The sequence below is a fragment of the Mycteria americana genome, chromosome 2 (assembly GCF_035582795.1).
Source record: "Mycteria americana isolate JAX WOST 10 ecotype Jacksonville Zoo and Gardens chromosome 2, USCA_MyAme_1.0, whole genome shotgun sequence".
NCBI lineage: Eukaryota > Metazoa > Chordata > Aves > Ciconiiformes > Ciconiidae > Mycteria > Mycteria americana.
In genome coordinates, this window is record NC_134366.1 from 60,461,641 (window position 1) to 60,487,824 (window position 26,184).

General features: G+C 44.4%; 1 protein-coding gene across 8 annotated transcripts in view; it reads right to left on the reverse strand.

Annotated features, from left to right (window-relative positions):
- NFATC1 (nuclear factor of activated T cells 1) overlaps positions 1-26,184 on the reverse strand; it is a 117,863-nt gene that overhangs the window by 59,144 nt on the left and 32,535 nt on the right. For all 8 annotated transcript variants that reach the window (XR_012774294.1, XR_012774295.1, XM_075493650.1 and 5 more), the window contains exons 4-6: positions 11,424-11,626; positions 8,109-8,281; positions 5,609-5,749 (exon numbers count right to left, since the gene is read on the reverse strand). Coding sequence is in view for 6 of the 8 variants with exons in the window: in XM_075493650.1 (XP_075349765.1) it covers positions 5,609-5,749; positions 8,109-8,281; positions 11,424-11,626 (517 nt within the window). In the remaining 2 variants the exon portion in view is untranslated. The remainder of the gene's footprint in view (positions 1-5,608; positions 5,750-8,108; positions 8,282-11,423; positions 11,627-26,184) is intronic.

Here is a 26,184-nt window from a genome sequence, read left to right on the forward strand (position 1 = left end):
ACCATGCCACATCAGCGCCTTCATGTTCTAAGAGCAAAACCTGTTCCAGCAGGGAAGAGGAACAGCTTTGAGAGAAAAATCCATTTAACAAAATAAAAACAACAGCAATAACTAAATCTGAAAAACTCTTTGTTTGAAAATATTCAAAAAGAGAAAAAATCCCTGGAGGAAATGTTGCTTAGGTGCTGTTTATTTCTCTGTCTTTCAGAACTTGAGTTTCAAAGGCTTTGGGCACAATAGCTGAGGATATTATGCAATTAGGTTACAGAGTGTGTAGGTGCTAGGATTACTGTTGATTTGAAGGCTAAGTAATTAACAACATGTTCAAAACCATTGAAGTCTGTAAGCCTGGAGTTACTCAGAGATATAGCATTACAAATTGTGTCCATTTTGTCCATGGCTATTAATCTCCATCAAAGAGAGTGATGCATCTTCAGGGAGGGGCATTTGTCACAAGGAAGCTCAAATGTGGGCCTTTGACCAGGACAAAATGGCTCTCAACATTAACAGCCCAGAATCAGAATTTCAAAGCCAGTGTTATTTGAGAAACTAATCCTGTAGTGAAAGTTGGGTGTTACATTTCCGCCTTTTCGCTCTTTAAAACTCTTGCCTTGAGCTCTGGTCACTAAGCACAAAACCAAAGAAATGGGTTTGGAGCTCTAACTTAACTAGTGGAAACTCAACTGAATGATAATTAATAATAATATACCAAATATCCATTTCTTCCCATAGATCGCAACTTGCTAATAATGAACATTTCAGTCAGTTTAACCTTATCTCTTAGGTATGTCTAGACTTGGCCAAATCCGTGAAGTCCAGAAATACTTGAGCTAGTTCCAGTGCCAAAACCGTTCTAGCTACAGGAGCAAGGAGCAATTTTCGGGGTAGATTAACTCTTTCAGATCTTAGTGCAAGACTCTTTCTAAATCCCAAAATATCTTGGGCAACTCTACAACATCCTAGAGCGTGCCAGGAAGACATACTGGCACATAACTTCCCTGTGCTTTGGTGCTTGGGATATTGGCTTTGTGTCTCATCAGTGAGCTTTCACTCATCAGTGATGAGCTTTCACTCATCACTCAACGTTTCACAGGAAACGTTGTGAACTGAGTGAAGAGAAACGAGGATTATTCCACCGCACTCAGTTTTATAGATCACTAATCATAATCTGATATACTAGGAGCCAGCAGTCTGGTCATTTCTGTTAGGCTTTTGTGCTGCTTTGTGTTCAGTAACTCACATTACCTTAAAAAAACTAGCTTTGAAAACAAATACACAGTGTTTGCAGAAGTTGTTACCAAAAAAAGGTAGCTGACAGATACATAGTCCTTAAAACATAATCTTCAAACACCTCTGCATTTCTGAACTTCCCTCAAGATTTTTGTTGCCTGGTACATTTATAATATCAAAATGAAATAAGAAGTTTTAAAAAGATAAGTAAATAAATCAGTGGCTTTTATTATAATTCCAGATCACGACCCGTGCTCTTGCAGATGCGTGTGTTAGACAGGAAACCTTTTGTCCCTCCTAGCCGAACACCTCCCCATAGCTAACAAACACCAACTTCATTTCATCCACATTTGTAACTAAAACGCACACTTTGCCTCCACAGTGAATACCAGCATACAGCCATCAAAAGCCCTTGCCGGTAAGAAGTTGAAGACTTTTTTATATTTTAGAAAGTACTAATTCTTCTGATGACAAACAGATAGGTATTGGACGTCCTAAACCTAGCACTCAACAACCATGACACACAGACTCACAAGACCCTTTTGAAATTCAAGAAGAGAAAAGTATGACTACAAAGGGAGACAGAAAGTGAAAGAAGATAACAAAAACCCTTATTAGTATAATCTGTAAGAGACAAAGTCATTGTGGGACTCCCCAGTCTAAGGAAATTCTGAATTTAAAAGAGTGAATCTCCCAAAGCACATTCAGCATTCACATTTTTACTACCGCTAGGTTTCTTGGACGACTGTTTTATACCATCGCTCATCACTGGAAAATATGGTCTGATGTGCAAGCAATAAAACATTGACCAAAATCCTGTAAAATAAGGACTAATTTCAACAAGTGAGAACTTTTTTACGGTACTGTAGAAGGCTTGAGCAAATTTTAGTCCACTTCGGAACACGGAACAGACTCATTATTTATCCAAAGGGATGCCTTCTGCCCAAGTGCTGGACCACATTGTGAGGGGTTCTCCTTTCAGAGGAGGTCCTCCCAGCGCTCCTCCCACAGTCCTTTCTGTGCGCTTTGCCTTCATCCCTCAGCTGCCTCATTCCTGCTCTGTGAGACACAGAGTTGCAGGGCTGCAAAGTATGTTTTTCTCTGTTTCATTTGCCTCTTTGCTGAAAAGCAGCCAGTAAGGGGTTAAGCTGAAAGCATCAAGCCACTGCCTCCCCAGCTGAAGGATTGATTTGATCATTCTTCAGGGATTCCCTCTTGTATGAGTCACTGCTCAGACAGACTCCCCACGAAAGGAGGCCAGGATAATGCCATTCCTCCAGAGACTACAACAGCTGAGGGCTGGCCCTGAAGACAGAGAGCTTGGGACTCACGCTTGGAAAAACATTCAGCAGACCACAATGCACTAGGCAGACTTAAAGAAATTATTCAGACAGAAGCGGGGGGGGGGGGAGGGCAAACAAAAAGTGTTCTCAAACTCTTTGCGTTAACCAATTAAGTATGCAGACTAGCATGAATTAGACGAGCTCCTAGAGACTGCCTCCCGGCTTGTGGACTCTGCCTGACTGAGGACTGAAGACATGAGCTCATGTAGTATAATATTTAAATTTTATATAAAAGATACGTTCTCTTTACGAGTGCAATGATTCCTGTGATCTATTACTTTGTAATAGCTGCGTTTGGCTGCTACCCACTAGGAACGTGATTAACATTTTGAATTCAAAAACAAAAGCTGTAACAGCAGCAAAACTTATGAATATCTCCAGCTAATCACAAAACTTCATAACCAGCTTTCTGAGAGAAAGAGAAACTATGCTGATGTTCCCTCTCTTGACCTGCTTTCATAGACGTGCAAGAGCTGAAAGGGAAAGAAACACCACATGTTGATTTTCAGAAGTGAAGGCTGGTAATGCTTGTTCATTTGACATAAAATACAGTGACTCTGCTCAAAAATTGAGCCGGAGCAGTTTGCCACTAAGACAATGAAGCATTGCGCTTGTTTGTTTCCAATGCATCAAGCTGTTAGGCAACGTAGCACACAACTCATCACAGAAGCCCTAAAAATTGCTCAGCCCAGACCAGCCAGCAACTTTGCTTTTTGTGTGCCATTCCTAGTGACACGATTGCAGCTCCTGGAGATGCTGAACACTCTCCACTTCAAAGGCTCGGCCCCTGCAATGTACCTCCACGAGGCAGTACTGCCCTGCAACCACAACAAATCTACCGTGAGATTACTAAAACCAGGCAGGACAGTTTCGGATCAGATCTTTCCATACTGACTTAATGATCTTGACTACTCTTCAATGATAGCAGTTCACTGACTGACTCCTGCAGCGTTGCCCCCCACTCCATGCCAGAGGGAAGAGTTCAGGGGGATCTCTGGTGGTGCTTTCATGTAGAGGAGAGACTCCTGCACTGGTCCATCCTGCCAACCCATGCACCCAAGGAGTTCACCCCAGGAGTTTCTCAGGGTGACAGGCAAGACCTTTTGATCATTTTCTTCCTCATCAGCACACCGAGTGTGCAGCAGTACACTCCTTCATCTCTCACAATGTTTAAAATATGTCACTTATATAAATTATTTTCTATCTATATGCTGTCTTTGTGCAGCCTCAAATTCCTTTTGCTCAAGGGAGGTATCTGTCTGGTTAAGAAGTACAAGGCTGGCCCTGTTTTGCATTTTTGCAACTTAAGGCTATACAGTGAACATTCTGCTTTTGGTGTACTTAATGCTAGGGGAGACAGTGTACAAATCCACACTGTGGTACCTGCTGGTGGGCAAGTAGCATCACCATTATAATCCTTTGGGATGCAATACTTCAAAATTTTTCCAACTCAATAAAGGAAGAGGAGAGGAAATAAGTATGAAGGAAAGCGCCTTTTAATGTGGTTTCCTTCCTGTAATGGGACAGATCGAGGACTTTGCTCCTGACATGTCACACTAACCCACTTCTGTGCAGCGAAGGAAGTGTAAATATGAAGTAGACAATCACATTCTTCCCTCCCTTCACGCTACACAAAGAGCAGAGTTCTGGGTTTTTTTAATTCCAATACCACCTTTTTTCCTTTTTTTTTTTTTTAACTTCTTAAGAAACAAGAAGGGTGTTTTGCTCATCTCACGGCCACAGCCTGACGGCGTGCAGCACTTGGCAGTCACAGGAATGGCGCTGACCGGCTCTCGCCAAAGAACCAGGGCGCTACCTCTGCCCCACGTGCACTTTTGGTGACTTAAACCTCACCAACCCAGAACTCTGATGGGGAACTTCAGGGAAGTCTTCTGCTCTTCCCCTGAGCCTGCTGAGTTTGTGCCTACTCAGATGTCTTTGCCTCCAGAGCCTCCCCTGCTCGCGCCGCCATCCATTCCTGCGGCCCAGCTTCCTGCGCTGCTGGCAGCAGCTGTGGGCAGGGGAATGGCACGGGAACCTCGTGGACATGAAGGGTTAAACAGGCGAAGCGTCAAAGCCAGCGCTGGCGGCCTGAGGAGTGCCCAAGACGGTTTAAAGTTCAGGGGGGGTTTCAGCTGGCAGCTGAGGAATCCATAGCTTGTGCCAGCGCCACGGAAACCCTTTCCAAAACAAGACTCAAAACTACCCTTAATGATCTCATTTCAGAGCCTGACTTTGACTCACAGCTCTGCTCCCACCACCTTTTCCTGCGGCGGCATTCACGCATGTTATGTGTTATCACCCTGTGACCCACCACTCCTGCAGACACCCCACTGCTCCTCCAGACACCTACTGCTCCAGCGCTAGCTCCCACCCCATGCCGCCTGCTCTGCTTCAGCCTGGCCGGGGACCCTTCCCTGGGAGGACCAGTTCCACCACCAATGCATGGCAGGAGCAGTGCCGTGCAAGAGGGGAGCCGGCGGCAGTCCTTCCCCAGTCCTCAAGGTAAACCAGAAATACCTCCTTTGAATGAATGTGTGTGCACTGCAAGTCCTCCTCAGCCAGTGGATTGTAAATGCCACCGGTCTCGACTGCCACAGAAGGAGACACACATGCACATACACATCACCAGAAACTCCTTCCACAAATTACAGAAAGGTTTAACAAGATGCACTACCTTGCAGGTTTTATGGGGACATGCCACCTGAGGTTTCAAACACCTTTCACAGGTCCTACCTGTGACCTTTCACAGGTCCCACCTTTCACACTATCCGGTACAGCCATGGTTTGCTACAGAAACAAATGCTCAACTTTGACTTTCAATGTAGCTATTGTCAACCTGTAATTACACCTGCCATAGTGTGAAACCTCAGCATTAGGCATGGCTCAGATCACTTTCACAGCTTTGCCCAGTGACATGGAAAACATATTACATGCAGAAGAAAATGTCATTACCATATTTATGCTTTCATCATTTGGCAGAGATTTTAAAACGGGAAAAAAGGCAGACTGGAGTCTAGATTGAAAAGACATACCTGGTGCTTTCTCCACAAAAATGACTTTGGAGTCTTGCAGAAAGTTATGGCCAGTCAGTATCATTTTTTTCCCTCCAATAACAGGAAAGCTGTCAGTACTTTGCTTCTCCACCAGAGGCAGTTCTTGGGCAGATCTCTGAGCTGAAGAGTTATAAAGAAGATAAAAAAAAAAAAGCAACCACAAACACACACACAAAAATAAGTAAATACTGCATTAGTAAGTAACTTAATGCTTACCCTCATAAACTAAGCTGAGTTTGATATAGAAACAAAGAAAGGTCAGAAGGTTTGCAGGAAACATGATTGATTTTCAAGCACCTTGATTGTAAACAATAGGGTTATACAAACATAGCAGCACAGATTCAAAAGGCTCACAAAGAACAAGCTGTTTTAAACTCAGCTTGATCTGTACTGTATCAAAAAGTGTATTTTTATAGAAACACATTTATTTAAAATAATTTTCTCTTATGTTATCTATAACATATATGCCGTGTGTTTACAAAGCACACATGACAAGACAACCATCCATGTACAAAATGTGTTTCAGTCACTAAACGCTGTATTGTCAATTCTGCAAACTGTCTTGCAGCAGCCATGGGCCTCACGATCCAGCAGAAGTTCACAGTTTAGAGAGCATATTTCCACCAGCACCTGAGTGCCAAAGCACATGTGGATCCATGCAAACAGAATCTGATATTCTCGTGGCACATATTTTATCCCCCCCAACTGGGACACAGAGTGAGCGTGGCTGTGCTTCAAGAGATGACGTGACATTTTATCCAGATTACGTGGTTCCTCCTGGTGTCACATGCACTAAGAGATGCATGAAGTTTTTGGCACCAGCTTATTCCACATTCTGCACTGGAAATAACACTAGGACTTATTTTTTCTCCTGTTTTCCGCTCCTTTCAGGAGGCACGTACCACGCTTTTGCTCGTTACACAACCCTCAAAACTGCAGTTCACTAATACGAATCCAATCGGCTTCATATTTAGACGAGTTCAGGACGTATTTAAATTGTGCCTTGCCCTGCTATATAGCAATTGAAAAGCTCTCATCAACCTCAACAAGAGCAGGATGAAACCATGACTCCTCTCATTTTTTGCTTTGCCTGTTAGCCTAGAACTTGCCCTTGAATAAGAAACAAAGGGGAAATTGTTCATCTCGTACATATCCTGGACAGAAGACAAGGCTTTATGCCAGTCTACCTGCTATAGGTAAGGAGGTTCTGCTATTCTTCATAAATAACATAGGCTTATCTTAATGTAACTCCCTTCCCACTGCCAATGTTCACTTGTTTATTTAAATGAATGACTGTGAAGGAGAGAAGCTATCACTGTTGGTCTAATAGCACTGCCCTTTCCTACAACTTCTGGCTCTCTTGCAGACTTGGGCTACCCTAGGTGAAAGGATGGAGTACCGTTGCTGGTCTGAAAGTCTGTCACCAATGCCACTGCTTTTGCAAGAGGAATGCAGGGATGCTCTTTCCTGCAGCCTCTCTATTGACAATCCCTGAAAAAGCACCATGCCTCCAAGAGATCAAATGTTGACACGCTCCAGGACCTGCCAGACACGTTGTGTGGGACTCCAGCCTGGCAACGATGCAGGGACAAGTGCGGACACGACCCTCCAGCATGCAAGGGGCTAGCGATGGTCAAGCCTTCCTCCCCATCCCCTCTGCTCCCCACCCCCAGAGCTCACGCCCCACATACCTGCTGGACATTAAGTTACTCCCTACCCTGTCAGCACCAGAAAGATCCACTTTGTGGAATCTAACAAAACCTTAAAAAACTGTTTCAGTCCATCCAGCTGGCCAAATCAGCAATGGAGTTAGACTGAAATTCAATTTCCATCACTTATGCTGGAATGTTAAAGCTACACGAAGCAAATAGGTTCTGTTTTGTGTGTGGGAGGCTGACGAGGCTTATGGAGCAAGAATGATATAGGTGTCTTTGGAGGGTGCCCCAGTGTATCTGATAAAAAGAAGTCTGTTCAATCAAAGAGACCCCAGTGCGGAAACCTGGTTTCTGAAGGTTTTCTGAAGCCGCAGGCAGCTTGTGCCAGTGTGTCAGCTCTAGTACACTGCTAGCTCCGCATCAAAGGGTTTGGGGTTTTGTTTGCTGGTTTTTGCTTTATGATGGGGAGGCAGAGAGTGAATAGGACACGATAGCTGTTTTCCAAAACTCCTGCAGCAGTTACCTGTATGATAGGAAGTCACCAAAAAAGTCTTGTCACTCCCAGGTCTATTATTAGTTTAAGTGCACTCTACTTTTGTTTTAAGTGTGTTCTTTCCTATAGAAATCAATGCACAAACTACACTTTTTTTTTCTAAGACACCAGTATTTTGTCTTCAGTATAAACCACATGCTTTTGGAAAAGCAGATTAAGGTTCACGAACTGGACAGGTAAAGCAAAACCAATGTATAGCATGTTGGGGGGCAAAGACTGTGTGTGGGGTGGCACAATACCCAGCAAGAGAAGGATGTTTGTTGTTACTTACAGCACTCGATAGGGTTGGAGGCTACTTGCAAGGAGAGGGTCCTGCCGTTGGCCTGCGGGATATGAATCCTGAAGACCAGCCGCACGCGTGTGTTCTTCCGACCAATGTCCGTCTCTCCCTTGCGCAGCTCAATATCAGAGTTTCGGAGCTTTAATATCCCAGCACAGTCAATGCTATCCAAAAGGAAACACAGAGCAATTCATTTCAAGCAGACTTCAGGAAGACAGGAGTGTGCAATATCTTCCCTCTCTCCTGTACATCCTTCTTAAAAATCTGAGTCAGACATGACCCAATGACCAGGCTGAACACAGCAGACTTTGTTAAGCCTAGTACTTGCATCCACAAGTAGCTAAGTTGGGGCTATCTGTAGTAACGGGTAGTAGCTGCTGTTGAGCACACAAATTTAGGATGTTACTTCAGTTCCCAGAGGAAGAAAATCTAAAAGATCCTTCCTCCCCAAAACATCCTGTAAGGATGGTGCTTACAGATTAACCAAAGCCCAAAGAAACAGCAAGACTAGAAAACTCAATGGGATGAGACAGTAGTGCACAAAGTGTTACTGACCTAGAATGCAGAGTTACTTATGATTTCACTTGTTACAGCTAATTTGGAGAAAAATCTGACATGATTTTTATTCTAGGGCAAAGTCCTGAAAATGCTTATTAATGAGCACAGCTCTCCCTGAGGTCAGTTCTACTGTCAATGTGTTTGTATTTGAATGAGTTGGAAATACTCCCAAGCTGAGCGTTGAGCTGAAGCTCTGCATGAAAAAACCTCAACTCAGAGTCCTCCCTCCATATTAGGGAAAAACGTGCTTTTCGCCAGACAGAACTACTACTATTTCTGACCTCTCTCTCCTTTCTTTTACCTTTGGTTTTCTCCTGGATGAGTTTACAAGTCAGAATTTTTGTCAAAGCAAATTTCAATAGAGGAAGTTCTCAGAACAAAAGATATATAAACATACGCACACAAAAACACACTGCAAAAATACCTCTGCTTTGGCCACGACTACAAAGGCTATATGGCAATTTCTTCTGAGTACTGGCATGCATTTACTACACTGAATATGCATAGTTTAATTTTATTTTGCATTCAAAGAGTTTAATTCCCCCTCCAGACCTTTGAAGCTCTGTTCTGAAGCAAACTGCAAACAAGAACTATGGCAGCACCGTTTTGATCTGCATTTTTTCTAAAGTATGGATTTCAGAATAACAAAAAGGCCCTTGCTGATACGATCAAAGAAACTAATGAAAGTATTAAAGCTTCTTAACAACACATATTAGCAGGTGAAGCCATAAGAATTATGAAATATTTGTACCCATGTCAAAATTCTATGCAAAGATCCATAAGATACAGAAAAAAAGTGCACTTCTCAATATTGTCTCTCCTATAGCAACACTTATAAAATAAATAAAAAGTACTTAATGACAATTAGTTCAGAGCCAATAAAGTTCAGAGGAGAAAAAACATTTAAATTCAGGCTTGTAAAGTCACAGACATTAAAATCTGAAGTCAACAGGAGTAGCTAAATGTGCAAAAGTTTAAATGTGCAGATGTGCTTCAGTGTTTCACTGAATCAAGGCCTGAATACACAAAGTATGTGTGAGAAAAGCCCTTGGCTCCAAATTTCAATTCATTGTTAGTGCTACATGAGGTTTTAGACTACTGACATGTAAGGCTTATATATGCCAAAGCATTGTTTGTCATTCCTGAGAGAGCTCTACTACGATCTGGCACGCATGTCGCGAAAATATTCAGCTTGGCTCCCAAACTGTGTAACTACCTTTATTCTAGGGAGAAAGATGACTTAAACGGTAATAATGTTCCTCGATGGCCAAAAATGTGATTCAAACTGGATAAATAAAGGGCCAAATAAATATTGCGTGGGTACAAATTGGTGAAATTTTAATAACCTGAATGGAGTCGTGCCAGCTTACAATGACAGCAAATGAGGCCAATAATTTTGCAGCCTTGTCACGACTGTTAACACAATGTACTGACAGAGGTCCTCAGGTCTTGAGTGATCACCCTAAGCCCAGCTGGCAATGCAGCTAAACACATTCTAGCTCTTCTATTTACATGAGGCACTCCAGGGCACGTTGTACATGACACTGCAAACCAGCTTCTAACAACCACTACGTGCAGAAGGACTTCAGGTGTCTGATACCATTTTTCACTTCATTAAGGCATGGAAAACTGTATAAATAACAAGGAGTGAAACTGTGATTTTAGTAAGCTCCCTGGGATTTTCCCGTGGTATTTGGTTTGGTGGGGCCAGGATTTCTTGCTTGCTTTCTGCCTACCGACCTACTTATCCTTCTGTCTCCGTATACATACACACAAAGGTACATGCATCTATATATAAATATGAATACACTCACATTTATACACACACTGAGAATTGTACGTGCATGCAAGCACACGCAGATTCCTCCCAAGGCAGACACCTCAGATAAGGGTTAGGATCATTTGAACAAGGGGGGAAGACAACTCAGATAAGGGCTAGGATCATTGGAATGACAGGGGAAGAGAGGATGGGATTAAATAATGTGGAGGGTCTCATGTATGTCACATACACAGAGGGATATTTGAACCTTTCTGTACAATCCTATAATGTAATTTACCCATGTGTAATGAACCTACGGGGCACTCAGGCTCCTGCTAATTCAGAGATTCTAAGACATCCATGCCTGCTTTTCTGCATGGGACTAAACCTACCCCAGTTTAATAACTCCAATCTGTAACTTGAATCACCTTGACTCCTCTTCTTAGTTCTAGAAGCATTGCTTATAAACAAATGCCATGAAAAATGCTGATGTTTATTATGAAAGAAATAATAGGATGGATTTTATTCATCTCAAAAAACCACTAGGGTACTTGAAAATGCTCTCTAAGAGTTTCCTTTGACATCCAAAGATAAATTTTAATAGGCCTTGTTCCTTGCGCTAGTGCGTATAGGAGCAAGAGGTGTCATATTTAGAAACTAAATGCAGGAGCTGAGGTAGGAGATATTTACAGCTTGGTAACTGAGATACTTATTTTAAATGGCAAATAAGCACATTGGATGAAACTCTAGAATGAAAGCAATCAGCTGTCATAAATTTTTGTGAAGTTCATTTTGTTGTTAAGCTGATTAGGGGCAATTTGTCCTGGCAAAATTATGAAAACCTACTATTACAGAGAGAACTCTAAAAAAAAAAAAGATAGGAAAAGGAAAAATTGTGTACAAAAAAAAAAAAAAACCAGCACAGAAGAAATCAAGTGGGGTGACTAAGAGGAAACTGCTAGGAGTCAGATACGGTGCCTGGGTCTTACATTGCTCTCATGTTGTTCTCTGGAAGAAGTGGAATTTCCAGGACTTTGGTGTTGGAAAGTATTGTTTCGTGGCTGGTGGTGGAAACAGTCTTCCCGGTGATTCGATGAACCTGGTAGAAAGCATGAGGTCGCAGCAGGCGGTCGTCTGCAGTCCCAATGAACAGCTGTAGCGTGAGTGGCTCGCTTTCTAAGTAACCATGTAGCTGGCAAGAGAACAGAAAACGCCCACTGAGCACCATACACATAAACTGCTAGGAATCAATTAAATTTTTATAATCAGGAGAGCCTAATTCAAGGAGAGAACTTGTGACAGGTGCTATGTGTTAAGTTCTCCCCTTCCATTTTTCCTGTAACATAATATTGGTACAATAAAAAGGTGCACTCAGAAACTGCCTCATTATCCTAAAGGACCTGAGGCACTTTAGATGGGGTGAGCTTTTGAGAACTCCTGCTATGTCCACAGAAAACTCTGCATAAATTCTGCCATGGCGTTCAGCAAAAAACCACAATGAAGTCAATCTTCCCTCCCGGTACTGAGGGTGGCAAAACTGACGGAGTTCGCAAGTGGAAAGGACACAGCTCATCCATCTCCGAGGTTCCCGGCTCATCCCTTGTGCAGCAGCAGGCTGCTGCTCAGGACATGTCCCCTCATTAACTGATTTTTATGCTGGTAAATACCTCCTGGGACAGCATGGAGACAGATCACATATACATGACTAGTAGCTCACCATGTGTGTCAAATTCTTGTTATAATCGCACAAAAATCTCATTGAAGCTCCTGGGCCTGACTTGAACCTCATCCATGTTACAGTGACCGCTCTGATGACAACAAGAGTTATTTCTGCCACAGGCTGGGGACGAAGCAGGAGCAAAGTCTGACCTCATCCCCACCATCTCCTGAAGAAGCTACTCTGGGTTCATGCTGGTGCAAAGGAGACCACGGGTGGAGCTGTCTGGGGACAGCTCCAACCTCTGCTTAACGCAGCCGCCTGACGCTGGGAAATGAGTCTCACAAAAATAGCTATCTTGCAGTAGTTAGCTGCAAAGTCCCATCCCAAGCGAAGGGAGGATGCAGCAACTATAGGAGAGAGAAGCCCAGGCAAGGTGGGCTGTCGCAAGAGATGTGCCATCGCAGAGCAAACCTGCTTGGTTTGTTGTAGGTTTAGTTTCCTCTGCAAATGGTTCAGGTGGGTTTGGGCACGAGTTATCCACCATCACCGCACCATCGCTAAAGCTGATAGATCAAAATTAGACCACTGATTGTAATTTGGTGAGGAACAACATTTTTAATTTATGGTGCATGCAAGTCCAAAGCTAAATAAAGCCGAAAGCAAGTGGTGAAACCCATATCAAATGCTGTTGATATTTGTGTTTTGCTTGCTTTCACTCTCCTTAAATCTTAAAAATTAATTTGTGGCTTCCAGGGTATTTTACAACCTGACAGCAGGAATGCTATTAAGAACAAAGATCCCAAGTCACTTTTGCTCCTTGAGCACTGCAAAATTCTGGTGAGTGCAAACACAGGCACGAAGCCTTCCCACTACTATCAAACACACTGATGGCAACAGGAATGCATAATGGCAATGTTTCAGGTACCACGGTGACCAATGTATGAGCAAGGAAGGCAAGGAAGGACATTATGCCTAGATACATCTTCTATCACTAATCAGGCATACTGCAGATTTTTCACCCCACGCTTTGGTCAGAAGAGCCAAGAGGAAAACAGAAGCACTTTAATTTGTCTGATTTCATATAGCAATTTTTACATCCTTACCTAAAGTGCATTGATGCTGGGAGGACACAGGGACAGGAGGAGGAGGCTCATTTCTAGCACTCCAGTATTTTATCAGCTCTGCATTGCTGAGACACCACACGAAGGCAGCTCAGAGCCAGGGGGTTGTGATATGATATGGGGGGTTTCCACATCAGCATTGTCAAATTGAAAACACATTAGTGGCAGTTTGAAAATCTGCAGTATCGGCAAAATGACAGAGAGAGAAAAGCAGAGCCAAGCCTGCATGTTGCCTTCAGCAGGGTGCCGTGGGCTGTATGGCACAGTTCAGCCCCACACGGAACACCCACCTCCTACATCCCTTGACACCAACATCAGTGCTACGCTGCAAAAAGACGGCTTTCTGGCTTTAACTGCCATAGGTGGAGATGCAGCCTGAGCTGCCGGCAGGCAATCGCAGGCGTGCTCCTGGCACAGCCGGCAGCCATGGGGAAGACACCGTCCTACTCATCACCACCCCGTCCCCCCTACCTCGCAGCCCTGGCTGTTCACTACCACCACTGGCATGAACAATTGGGGCTGGCAGAGTGACCTGGATTCGGCCCGGGCTGATCTCGCCCCATCTCAGCATCTCCAGAGCCTCAGCAGCAAAGCTGAGGTGATGGAGGACACACAGGGTATCGTGGGGTATTTTTGATTGCGAGCAGCATGCAGGTTTGCAGGGAGGAAAAGTAAGACAGTGTGACACACCAGCCGATTAAATTCCTATGCATTACCAGTGGTCACTTCTCCAACTCGTCACAGATGGTACTTCTTACGGAGAGTGTAAAATTAAAACAAACACAGATTTAATTACAAGGCAGCTTAAAAGGTAAAAATAGACTAGCGAGTAACTCAAACCTCAATTCAGCAAAAGCAGAATCACACACCAAGGTACCCATATGTTTTACTGAATCCAGGCAAAGGGGTCAAAAAACTTGCACTGGGTTCTGCTATTTCAGGCTTCACCTTTAAATCTGAACTCGGCTGCCGCTGTATCTCATAACCTACTGCTGAGTCTCAGCTTGTGCTTTTCCCACAGTGTTCCTACCAGGAGGCAATTGAACACCTAAAGTCCTCAGCTTTGCATACCTGCCCTCCCCTGAAAAGGGTTCACATGCTGGAAAATAAATAATAAGATCTCAGATGCATGTTTTGCATTGTTTTTTAAGGCTTGTGATCTTTAAACTAAATTTATGGGTTTTTTTAAAGGCCCTGTCCTACAGCCCTGCCGGGCTTTGCTTTGGATCCATCACCCACAGTGACTGACTCCCTGACAGCTACTTGAGCACCTGAAGACAAGTAGCGGCTACAGTGCTGAACGAACGTGAGCTGGGAAACGTCAGAAACATCCAGAAAGACTAATGTATAATCACTATATGGTTGATTTTGCTGTCCTCAAAACAGGCAAAATCCTCACTCTCAACTCACTGTAAGTTTTATTTCATATTCTGCGGTAGGAGGCATCTGATCTCTGATATGTATTTCCCTTTGAGTTTTACCCATTGCATCACATTATTTACTTTTATATTATGTCACATAATCATGTATGCCAACAGAAGCAATAAAAGAAAACGATGCAAGGATTAACATTTAAAGGGGCACATACTGTGGATGACTAATTTTAGATTATGCACCCAGCGCACAATTTCTGTGACAGACAGCGTTGAGCTTTGGGAGTTTTCGGCATGCTGCAGATGTCTGGAGAACGGGCAAGATTTTGCTTACTCTCAGCTGGGTGCAGCAAGAATATTCTGTGGCTCCCTCAAAATATAGAAGAGTGTTATTACTGTCACATCGTTCAGCAGGATGACGAGGGAAGTGGTGGCAGTAAAGGCAGAGCTGCGGTACTCCGGGCTGTTAGATTTGTCAACAGGTAAAGGGAATAGTGAACAAGACAGATGTAAAATGGGAAGGGGGAAAAGAGGGACTGAGTGGTTTTCTTGGTTAGGAAAGATCTCGCGTGTTCGCATCCATGCATATTTTCCACGCATGCTCTGGAATACTGTACTCGGTGGTATAACGATTCTGTTTCCTGGCATGCGACATGGGATGCATGCGTCAGACACCCTATTTTTATCTTTTTCTCTGTGTAACACAGTCCAAAGCACTTCTCTTAATAACTCAGCGTCTGAGTACGGGTGACAAAAGCTGCTCTCAGCTACCGCATTCATAATAAAGGATGTGCCTTTCTTACCAAGCATGCTTTGCTTGGCAGTACATAGATCCAAGTGGAAAGAGTTGTACTTTCCCCTGCTGTGAAAGTGTAAAAGGACTTAGCTGCAAATAGGGATCAGGTACACCATGTTTTGGAATGAGTTTTCCTTCCCAAATAAAGGTGAGGATACAGCAGTCACCTGGTTTAGTACAAAGGAAAAATGCAGGCAAAACTTAAGTATGCAGATAAGACCTCTGTGGTCAGTGTTTTTGGTTCTGAAATGAAAGTAGGTCATATTCTCTTGTTTTGAGTGGACCACTGACCACTCTGCTCTTTTCCTTTTTGAGCAACACTGTTAAAAATAGTTGAACTGGTCTCAAATGATATTTGCATTTGCATTGTCTGAAGCTGCTAAGATCAAAATCAGACTTAATTGTGGGCCTGTTTTACACTCCTCTAATTTTATCAAAAGTGATGCAGTCACTGGTAATTAACACCAGAACAGGACCCATCACAGTTAAGCTCTTTGTCACCTTACATCATCTTATGCAAGAGCAAGGGAAAGGCTGCACTGGCTGGGTGACGGCTCCACCACACCAAGCCTTCCCTGGGATTCCTACACCTCTGCGTCATCGCTTTCACAACGCCCTCTCCCACCAACATGTCTTGATTCTCACCAGTAGATTGCTGCTCATCTTGGTGCAGGGTGCCAAAGCAAATCCCAGCCTTTCCCTGTGCAGACGCGCTGTGCGCCGTGCATCGGGGAGGAATGTTTTTGCATGTCCAGGTGCTGCGGCACTGAATGCCAGGCATCTTCCTCCAGCGGCCAGCAAAGCGCGAGGGAAACAGTGCTGTTTCACCCCTCGCAGCCAACGTCCGACTGCAAGGTACCATCTGATTCAGTCCTACAGCGATGATAACCTTATCATAGACATGAGCATACCCAGCCTGCCTGGATTCCAACCATGCGCCTGGTGCATATCTATGAAATCTGGCAAACAGAATTAAACAGACTTGAAAAACGATGAGCAGACGGAGCTGAGGTGCTTTTAACACGAGCGTTAGAAAAAAAAGCAAAACCTCCCCAAACCTCGCTATAGTTATCGAATTTTGAGGAATTTTTGCAAAAGTCGCGTCCAATAACTCAAACGCTACTTCAGCATTGGAGTCTGTGAGGAAAACTGCTATTATTTAAGCCACGACATTTATTTTAAGCAACGCAGCTGAAATATTCTGTGTGCTCCCTTCCAAGTGCTTTATGCTTCTGGCATGCTGAAGTGTCTGTTGAAATGCTCAGAAAGCTACCTGTCATAACAAGGAGCCCTCTGTGCCTGGAGAGGCTCCTGGAGGCCACTGAAAGAATGGTCCCATTCCGATGGGACACACCAGCCAGGTACACCCTCTGCACCCACTCACGCCGTCAGGAAAAAAGGGAGCTACACTACCTAATAGCTTTCAAGTGTACTTATTGGGAGTTCCAGGAAAAGACTGCAAAAACCCTACAGTGGTGCATTCCTTCAGACTCTGACTCTCTAAATATGTAAAATGACTGTAGTGGCTGATTTAGGGCTTAGCCTGTCCCAATGCATTCAAGGCAGAGCTACCACTAATAATGAAGTGGAGTACAACCAGGGATCCTCTAAACTAGTCAGTAGCTTGTGTCTGAGACTCTCCAGGCTACTAGGGGCTGCACCCTTAATGATAATGATGTGCCAAAAAAATCCATAGGTAACATCCATATCAGCGATGCGTCTATAAATGTGCGTGCCCGCTCTTTGTACGTTTGGTACATAATAAAGACAACAGGTAAATACACCCATTTATGCCTCTAAAAATAGTAAGAATAATATCTACATTTTCTTATCCTACCATGTAACTGATGGCCATGCTGCTTGCAGCAGGTACCGCCGTGCTTACACTCAGCAATGCCTTACGTGTCCGTCTGTCCCACTTGCATTTCTAGAACTGTTCAAGGAATACCCTGAGTCAGTCTGGAGATAATCATTAGTGAGACTAAACACCCAGTTTGGGGAAAAGGGACTTCTTTCCCTTTTTTCCCCATCGATGTTTTGGAATGTAATTCCAATGTTTTCAAAGAGGTCAAACAGGATAAAATCTGTAAAATAGTGAAATTTTTAAAGTAATTGCTGCTTGTCTCTTTAAGCCAGAGCTTCGGGAGCTACACACCAAATAGCTTCATTGCTAAATTTCTCAAGCAGCAGGTCTTTTTTTTGTTACAGTAACTGCACATGATGAATGATAAAATAAAACAAATTGTCATGTCTTAAAAATGTACCTAATATACAGCCTCAAAAAAATAACATCAGCAAGTGCTCGGTATCCTGATATTTAAAACCAAATTGAGGATCAAACTGTTTAAACTACAAAGAAAGTGCACAAACATTTTGAGTATTGATTTTAGCTGTGAGCACCAAGTATGCATAAAAATAGGGTCATCAATCTGATTTTTAAGAAAAATAATTTACTTTTAGCTACCATGTAGAAGCACTAGGAGACGTAAGCCACTGCATCACGGGTTTAAACAGGAAGAGGGAAAAGTTGGTCTTGTGGGCAATGACTGTCATGTGAAGCGAAGGCACTGAGGGCGAGGTCAGGAGACCTGGGCATCTATTCTCGTGTGCCCTGCAGAGAACCTGCCCGACCTTTGCCTGGGCAGCCACTGAACTGCCCTGCCTCGGTGCCCCTGGGCTGCAAACACCCAGGGACCTGCTGCTGAAGGCTCAGGGAACCAGCACAGAATCACAGAATCACAGAATAATATAGGTTGGAAAAGACCTTTAAGATCATCGAGTCCAACCATAAACCTAACACTGCCAAGACCACCACTACACCATGTCTCTAAGCACCTCATCCAAACGCCCTTTAAATACCTCCAGGGATGGCGACTCAACCGCTTCCCTGGGCAGCCTGTTCCAATGCTTGATAACCCTCTCGGTGAAGAAAAATTTCCTAATATCCAGTCTAAACCTCCCCTGGCGCAACTTGAGGCCATTTCCTCTTGTCCTATCACTTGTTACCTGGGAGAAGAGACTGACTCCCACCTCTCTACAACCTCCTTTCAGGTAGTTGAAGAGAGCGATAAGGTCTCCCCTCAGCCTCCTTTTCTCCAGGCTAAACAGTCCCAGCTCCCTCAGCCGCTCCTCATAAGACTTCTGCTCCAGACCCTTCACCAGCTTCCTTGCCCTTCTCTGCACACGCTCCAGCACCTCAATATCCCTCTTGTAGTGGGGGGCCCAAAACTGAACACAGTATTCGAGGTGTGGCCTCACCAGTGCCAAGTACAGGGGGATGATCACTTCCCTAGTCCTGCTGGCCACACTATTTTTGATACAAGCCATGATGCCATTGGCTTTCTTGGCCACCTGGGCACACTGCTGGCTCATATTCAGGCGGCTGTCAACCAACACCCCCAGGTCCTTCTCTGCCAGGCAGCTTTCCAGCCACTCTTCCCCAAGCCTGTAGCGTTGCATGGGGTTGCTGTGGCCCAAGTGCAGGACCTTGCACTTGGCCTTGTTAAACCTCATACAATTGACCTCGGCAACCTACAGCAACCTACAGCTCTGGGAAAAAAAGACACAAAAAGACTGCCCTCATCACAAAGTCCCATCCTATTCCTATTCCAGCCTGTTTTGACTCCGAATTCATTTGCTAGGGGAGGCTTACAGAAAAAACACACTTCAGGTGCCCAGAGCCAGGGGGTGGTAGAGGCTCTCCACTCAGCCTCCTCTCCCGAACCAAAGGGCTTAATACCAAGTGCCCGGGAGAAGCCAGGCAGCCCTTCTGCAGATCGGGGGGTGCACCGCGCACCCCAGGGCAGCAGCAGGGAACCAGCAGGCAGCTGTACCCCACCCCACAGAGCGGGCTCCAGGCAAGGGCCGGCAGTCCCCAGCTGAGAGATGCAGAACCTGACGGGGCGAGGAGCGGCCCTGGCAGTGCTGATTCAGCCAGACGCGCAGCATCCGTGGGGCACCAACAAACCACCGCAGCACCTGCCTCACTGCGGGCTCTCGCAGCATCCCTATCTCTTTCCAGCTGTTTCTCTCCACCTTCAGCATCACGCTCTACAGGTGTACGCATTTCAGCCACTGCCGTACCACCCGTGTGCCCTTTGTGCTTTTTATGTCTCTGGCCCAGAAGGACGTAGGCTGCTGCAGCCCACAACACACCTAGGACTGAGAGAGGCACATCATCCTGACCAGGTACCTCTTCCCTTTGCGGGCAACCAGGCATGCAATAGCAGGTGCCAGTTTTCAGATGAGGTACAAAGCTCAGCTCCAGACCACTTGTCAGTGTGGATTCAAAATGGAGGTGCTAAACTTGGGCCACGTGAATGCTCCCGTACACTGCACTCTGATGAGAGCACAAGCCAAAAAAAGAGGAGTGTCTTATTCAAAACAGCAGAGCAGACAGACTTCAGAATAAAAAAACAAAACCAAAACCACCTCCTTAGGAGCTGAGGTGACCCTCTGGCTGTGATAGCTTCTGCTGAATTTTATCTGACACAGTTAACCAAAAAAAGTGTATAATTTATGCCCTGTGTGACTTAACATACATGCTACTACACCTTAGTCCTTCACTTACTTCAAATAAAAATGTGACAGGAATTCCTACAGTTTTTTGTTCTGCTTTCAAGATTTATTTTTCCTTTCTAAAACTAATTTTCCTTGGATTCACTCAAACTCTGTTTTAAGATCCAAATGTAGTCAGAGCTGGTCCACAAATAAACATGAAATGGGTTGCTCCTGCAAAAGGCTAAGCCTGGGCAGAGGGTGAGAGCAGGACAGGAGAAAGAGTGAATGGAAAACAGCAGGAGTGTGTTTTATGTGGCACTTTCTAGAGCTGCCCCTTGGACTTCAATTCAACAGGGCTGCAAAAGAGCAGCTGTTCACATCATGATGAATAAAGACCTATATAAAACTTCCAGCTGCAAATAAGCTGTGAGGAATTATTAATCTTAATGTAATAGAGATGCTGTACACTCAGTCACTGGCTTACAAGTCATTTCAGTCTCTATCCAGGGAAAAACAGCCTTCGTGGCTGCTGGCTCTCAGCACAGCCATGAAATCTTCTTGTCTAAACAGCTGCAAGATGCTGCTCCCTATTTCTAGGAAGGATTTTCCTCCTCAAAAATAGATGTACCTAGAAACCAACCCAACTCACACTCCTCCTAAAATTGTTAGACTTACAAGAGGGATGCCCATCAGAAAAGGAGTTACTAACAGAATGAATTTGTAGGTCCTGACCACCTTATTCAGTGGGACACTGCAAAATCATTACTGCTTTCGTACCATTTTCTACCATGAAACTGAAGGATGTCCTTCCCATAATCCCAGCTGCCCGTTCACGATCCCCAGCCCCGCTTTCAGGTGACCAGAGGCAGCCTGCCCTCTCCACACCAGCGCCCATCTCTAAGAGGGCATCACCTAACTGTGCAGCCGTGGGAGCTTCCAAAACCTCCTTGCAGGACAGGGCCGGGAAGAGTTGTTCCCCCACGGAGGGACGGAGGTGGCATCCACGCTAGGCAGTCCACTTAAATGAAGAAGTTTTCCTCTTTGTGAACAGCCCCGTGCTTCCCCAAGGGGGGCCGTCACTGGCCCTCGCGTGGGAGAACAACACTTCCCCTGGATAGCTTGTCCGCAGCACGGCCACACGTGTGACCTTTTGGGGTGCTCCACCCTAGCAGCCTGCGTGCGTTTGCGTTTGGACAGGATCCACAGCAATACGAAGCTGAAGCGCAGGAGGCTTTCAAATTGCATTTGAGTAGATGTACGCTGACAACAGAGAGATGGGCTCTGGAAATTGTGGATTAAAAATCTGGGTCTGGGAAGAAGTCCAATGCAGTAGTGCCCCCCCTGAAATTACTCAACCCCTCAGTTTACTCAGCTTCCACTCAAACGTTTGCCCTCAGCTTCCGTAACCACTTTCAGCTTGGACAGTCATACCCATGGTCACGTAAGAGCTAAAAACCAAAAAATCACAGGAGCACTGCAACAGGAATTTATTGCATATTCTTAGGCAGATACCCCAGGCAAGCTTATACTTGTAAACCTGCCTTTCGTCATGCTGCTGACGCATCACTCGCATCCAGCAAACTCCCATTTGTGGGGGAGCACAGGCTGGCCCAGGATCCTCGGGCGTGTGTCAGGTGCCATCAGCGCAAGCAGGACGGGCATGATGCCCTCACCCATGCCCATCCCAGCCACGGCACAGTGCCACCGCCAATATCCATCAGTGCCTTCTCCAAACCCAAGACACCCCACATAGCCTGAATGCTGCGTTATCACTCGGTGGCTCACTAGCACTGCAGTAACTGCATGACTTTGAATTCCCACCCCTGCAAATTCGAGGGCAACAGGGTGCTCAATTACTCCCGGGGTTATCTGCTTAAGGGTCAATGCTTTTGAGGTGCTTTTCCTGCACATCAAGACGAACACTGGCTCACATGGGACAACACATGTTGGCAACACAGTTCCAGGCAAAATACCTCTGGGTTTCATAGACACCAGTGAGACAGTATTAGACCAGGAACAGTTACTTTTGCCCTAAATTTTAACTCCTATCCCAATGACATTTATTTAAACTGCTACTAAAGACAGAAAGCTGGGGCTATGTTTAAAGACTTTATCTCTGTAAATATTTGGAGAACTATAAATATTGAGCCATATTCGTAATATGAATATTGGACTTACTGTTCTGTTGCCATGAAAATTACTATAAATACACTTCCAATCCTTAATTTCTCTGATTTGCCAAGAACTCCTTTAAAGAGACAAAAAAAATCTTATGTAAGACATCTTGCTATTTAATTAGCCATCAGAGTCAAAGGCCACAGCACAGAGTAGGAACTGAAAACTCAATAATAGAGGCAGACAAAGCACATAGTGCACTAGCACACTATATAGCTGTATGTCCCAAGTGGGACTTATTATAATCAGACAGTCCATGAGTCAAGCCCTGACTGCTTTCTGTTTTTGGGGAAAGGAGAGAACGGGAAGGGAGGCTGTCTGAAGGTCTGAAATAAACCTCCTTGCTTCTTCTGCAAGTCATATGAATACCGATGTCTTCCAAATTTCACAGTACCTCTGTCCATTTTTTTTAATGTAGAAATGAATTAAAAGAAGGAAAGCATTCCAAGGCATTTTGTAAAAGTGCAGAGTGAGGACGGCTTTGCAGCTGAAGGAGTAGTGAGCTGGGCATAGGGTGATCAAGTTCTCATCTCCAGCTCTGCCAGATAGTTTTTGCTTCATCACAGATACATGACTTGATTAGAGCAGGGAAAATTTCATAACAAGTTTTTACATATTTCCAGCCTGCTCTATGTTTAATCAATTTGTGTTTCAGCCTTCTTATAAAATAAAAGCCAGTAACTGTGCCATGTGGCCGGGTAACCCTTTCGTCACTATGGAAAACGCAGCGCTTCCCAGCCCTCTGGTTCCAATCCTCACATGTAAATACACCCACGTTCCTTGGGGAATAAAGCAGATTAATGCAAGCCCCTTGCTCTTCAGAGTCAGGAACGTGCTCTCTGCACGTGTATGTTCCTCAAGATAGGCTCTGCTTCCATTGTTTCAACCCCCAAAAAGTGTTGTTATCACATGCACAAGATTCATAAACATGCTATTTGTGACTCCTGTCTCAGAGCAGAAAAGGGCAGTGTGTTTTGCCAGGTCACTACAAACTTCTGGTCCTACTCTCCTTCCACAAGCCACGTTTGATCCACCTGGTCCTATAGCTCCGATTACGCTGCAGTTTCATCTGAGAGTGTGCCTTCCATGGAAAGCATCTTAATGCAGCAACAAAAATACGTCATATATATCTTATAGCTCGCCTTCAAGGTTTTGACCTCCAAGACAGTCTGACTAAACTGTGAAAAATCCAGAGAGACTGGATTCCACAGTGAGTTGCTTGAGAGCAACGGTGATGCCATTGGTTTATGTCACTTGTTTTACTTAAAAAAAAAAAAAAAAAAAAAAGGATGCAACAGATGAGACTCTCTGACCAACAAGAGTAACATGAGCAGCTCTGCCCAACAGGCCACAAGGGCTAAAATGAACTGAAAAGCCTGTGATCTCCAAGAGCAAGTAAATAAAATAAGCATGAAAGACCCCTAAATAAACTTTCTCAACATATAGGGACTATTTTCAATCTATCATTCTAAATATCGTCACGTTGAGTAACATTATTTAGCAACAGCTGTTGCACTAGAATTTCATCCAAATACTGACAAGCTAATACCACAATCCCGTTTAAAGCTAGTAAGACGGCCAAATAAAATGTTGTAAATATTAATGGCAGAACTTGCCAATAAAAGCTTTACAGAGTAGCTTATCTGCTGCTGCAAATGGATGACACCTTGCTGCAGTCGGTGTAGCAGCATGTCAGTGCACAACTGGGATTTGAGGAGGATGCTGAAGGTAACACTTTCTTCTTTGAAGGGAGGTACGATGAGTACTGGTGACCAGGACCTGTGTTTTTACACCCAAACCAAGTCAGTATCTATATCAACCTGTTGACTTCAAACATGAGGCTCTGGCATGGGTCAAGTTCCAAGCCAGAGACAGGAACGCCAAAGTCTTAAAAGGCACCGCTCCTCCCCATCATACTCAAGCCTTACTTGGGTACCTAACCTAAGAAGTAAACCTCGGTCCTGGCAAACTGGTAAGATCTTAAAGCCTGCTGGGCCCAGTTACACATAATGATACACAACACATCAAGTCAAAAACAAACAGGGAAAAGCCAGGTGATTCATGCCACCTAACTTTAACAAATACAGGCTGGACAACAACAGGGTCTAGTCACCTTTGCTGCCTTCACAGCCAGCAAAATGAGACATGCACTCTGAAGGCGTGACTTACCAGAGCTGTTTCAGATGTTCACATCAGAATAAAATTAATAGCTCCTTAAACTCTATACCGACAAGCCCTCCCGTGATTACAGAGAGAAACTAAGCCAATTAGCTCAGTTGCAGACATCTACAGTTAGCCAAATAAACCCAAAACATAGACTTGTCCCTGTAACCAGCCCAGGCCCCAGTTCAAAGCATGAGTGTCCTACAAACCCAGGGCGGTGCTGGAAGAAAGGCACACTGCACTCAGCCCAAACATACATGCAGCAGAGCTTCTGTGAGAAGACTCTCGCAGTGGCAGAACCTACTACAGGCACTTTACCATCATGCATTTCCTGCGGTCGCCCACAGCTTTTCACAGCAGGGGTACGAGACCATCAGCTTACACAGTGGTATTTTGCAGCCCTTTTCTCTCCCAAAGGGAAAAGGTCAAAGTCAGCTCCACCACAGCTTAACTTCAGTGCTTTGGCTCCTCCACCCTGTTTGTGGGGGCCTGCTGTAACCTGGACCTAGAGTCAGCCACAACACAGGGTGGGCAGTGGGTGGTCACAGCTGGGAGAGGGACTCTTAACCAGCTCCACCCGCAGCCTCCCTCCCTGTGTCTGAGATGGGACTAATATCCCTTCCCTCTCTCAGAGGAGAGGTGCTGCAAGGATCAACTCATTCATGTGCAAAGACTGCAGCAACCCCCCTGGTCCCAGCAGGGCTCCCCATCTCAGCTCTGGAGCACACGGGAAATTCTGGAGCAGCATCAGGTACATTCTGAGTGGCCTTGCTGTTGCTGTTGTTTCAAAACTGGAGTGCATGTTAAAATCATAATAAAAAGGCAGTACTCTTGCTAATGTTGATTTTTATACTAAATTCAAACTTGCTTATATTGCATACCTTTCTAATAAAAAAAGGGAAAATAATTTTCACTAATAACTGGAGAGTCGAGAGGCAAGAGGCCAAATTTGATAATATTTTTCTTTATTTTATTTACATTATTTTAGTCAAGACTGGAGGAACAGCGGAATGCTTTTACTCATTAGATGATTTTCCTAAAAACATCTGCTATTACAGCTAGGCTTCTTGGTTAATGCCACCCTGTGATTAGAGCAACCACCCATGTAAAATCTATTCAGGGCAAGAGTTTCAGGAGCTTCATTTACGCTAGCAAAACTAGAGAGCCAAAGCCCAGCGCCCAGCATTCCCACTGCACTATCTTGCTCTTTGCAAAACCTCTCCAACCTGCCTCCGTTTCAAGTAGGGCTCTTGCAGCCAGCAGTGGGGCTATGTTAGTTCACATATTTTAAGGTTTTCCTCACAACCGAGAGGGATTAGAAAATGAGGCCTTGATGTGTTCAGGACATGTACTTGAGATTACTTGTGTACCTAGATGCTAGCACATGTGCCTGCAACTTGTGGTCTAAATTTGTTTGTCCCTGGCAGCTCTTATTTGCAGCTATGGGTGGAGTTTGTGTAAAATTCTATTACTGTATGCCATTTTGTAGTCGATAATACTCTATAACCTATATTCAGTAACAATATTTGAGTCTATATTGAGGAATTGAGCTCTTATTGCAGAATAAGAGCTACGACACATAAGGCCCACATAATGAAAACAACATCATTGCAAGAGAAGCAGTTGAAAACTAATTTGAAAGCCATTTGGAACGTTACTGCAGGATTATTAAGGATTATTGATGAATAAATGCCATCTATAATTTTTTTTTTAAAAGCTGCACATTCCAAGCCATGTTATGAATTTCTGCATATATGGGGAGAGATTTACATATTTTATGTAGCTTTTTTTTATTCTGAGATGACAGGCTCTATCTAAATATTGTTATACATACAAACATGACTGCTCCATGCTGTATTGTTTCAACTGGACCAAACACTCTCTGTAGCACAGGAGGTGTTACAAGATCTTAATACAGAGTTCTGCAAAGAGCGGCAGGATTTTTTTTGTTTTTGCCTTTTT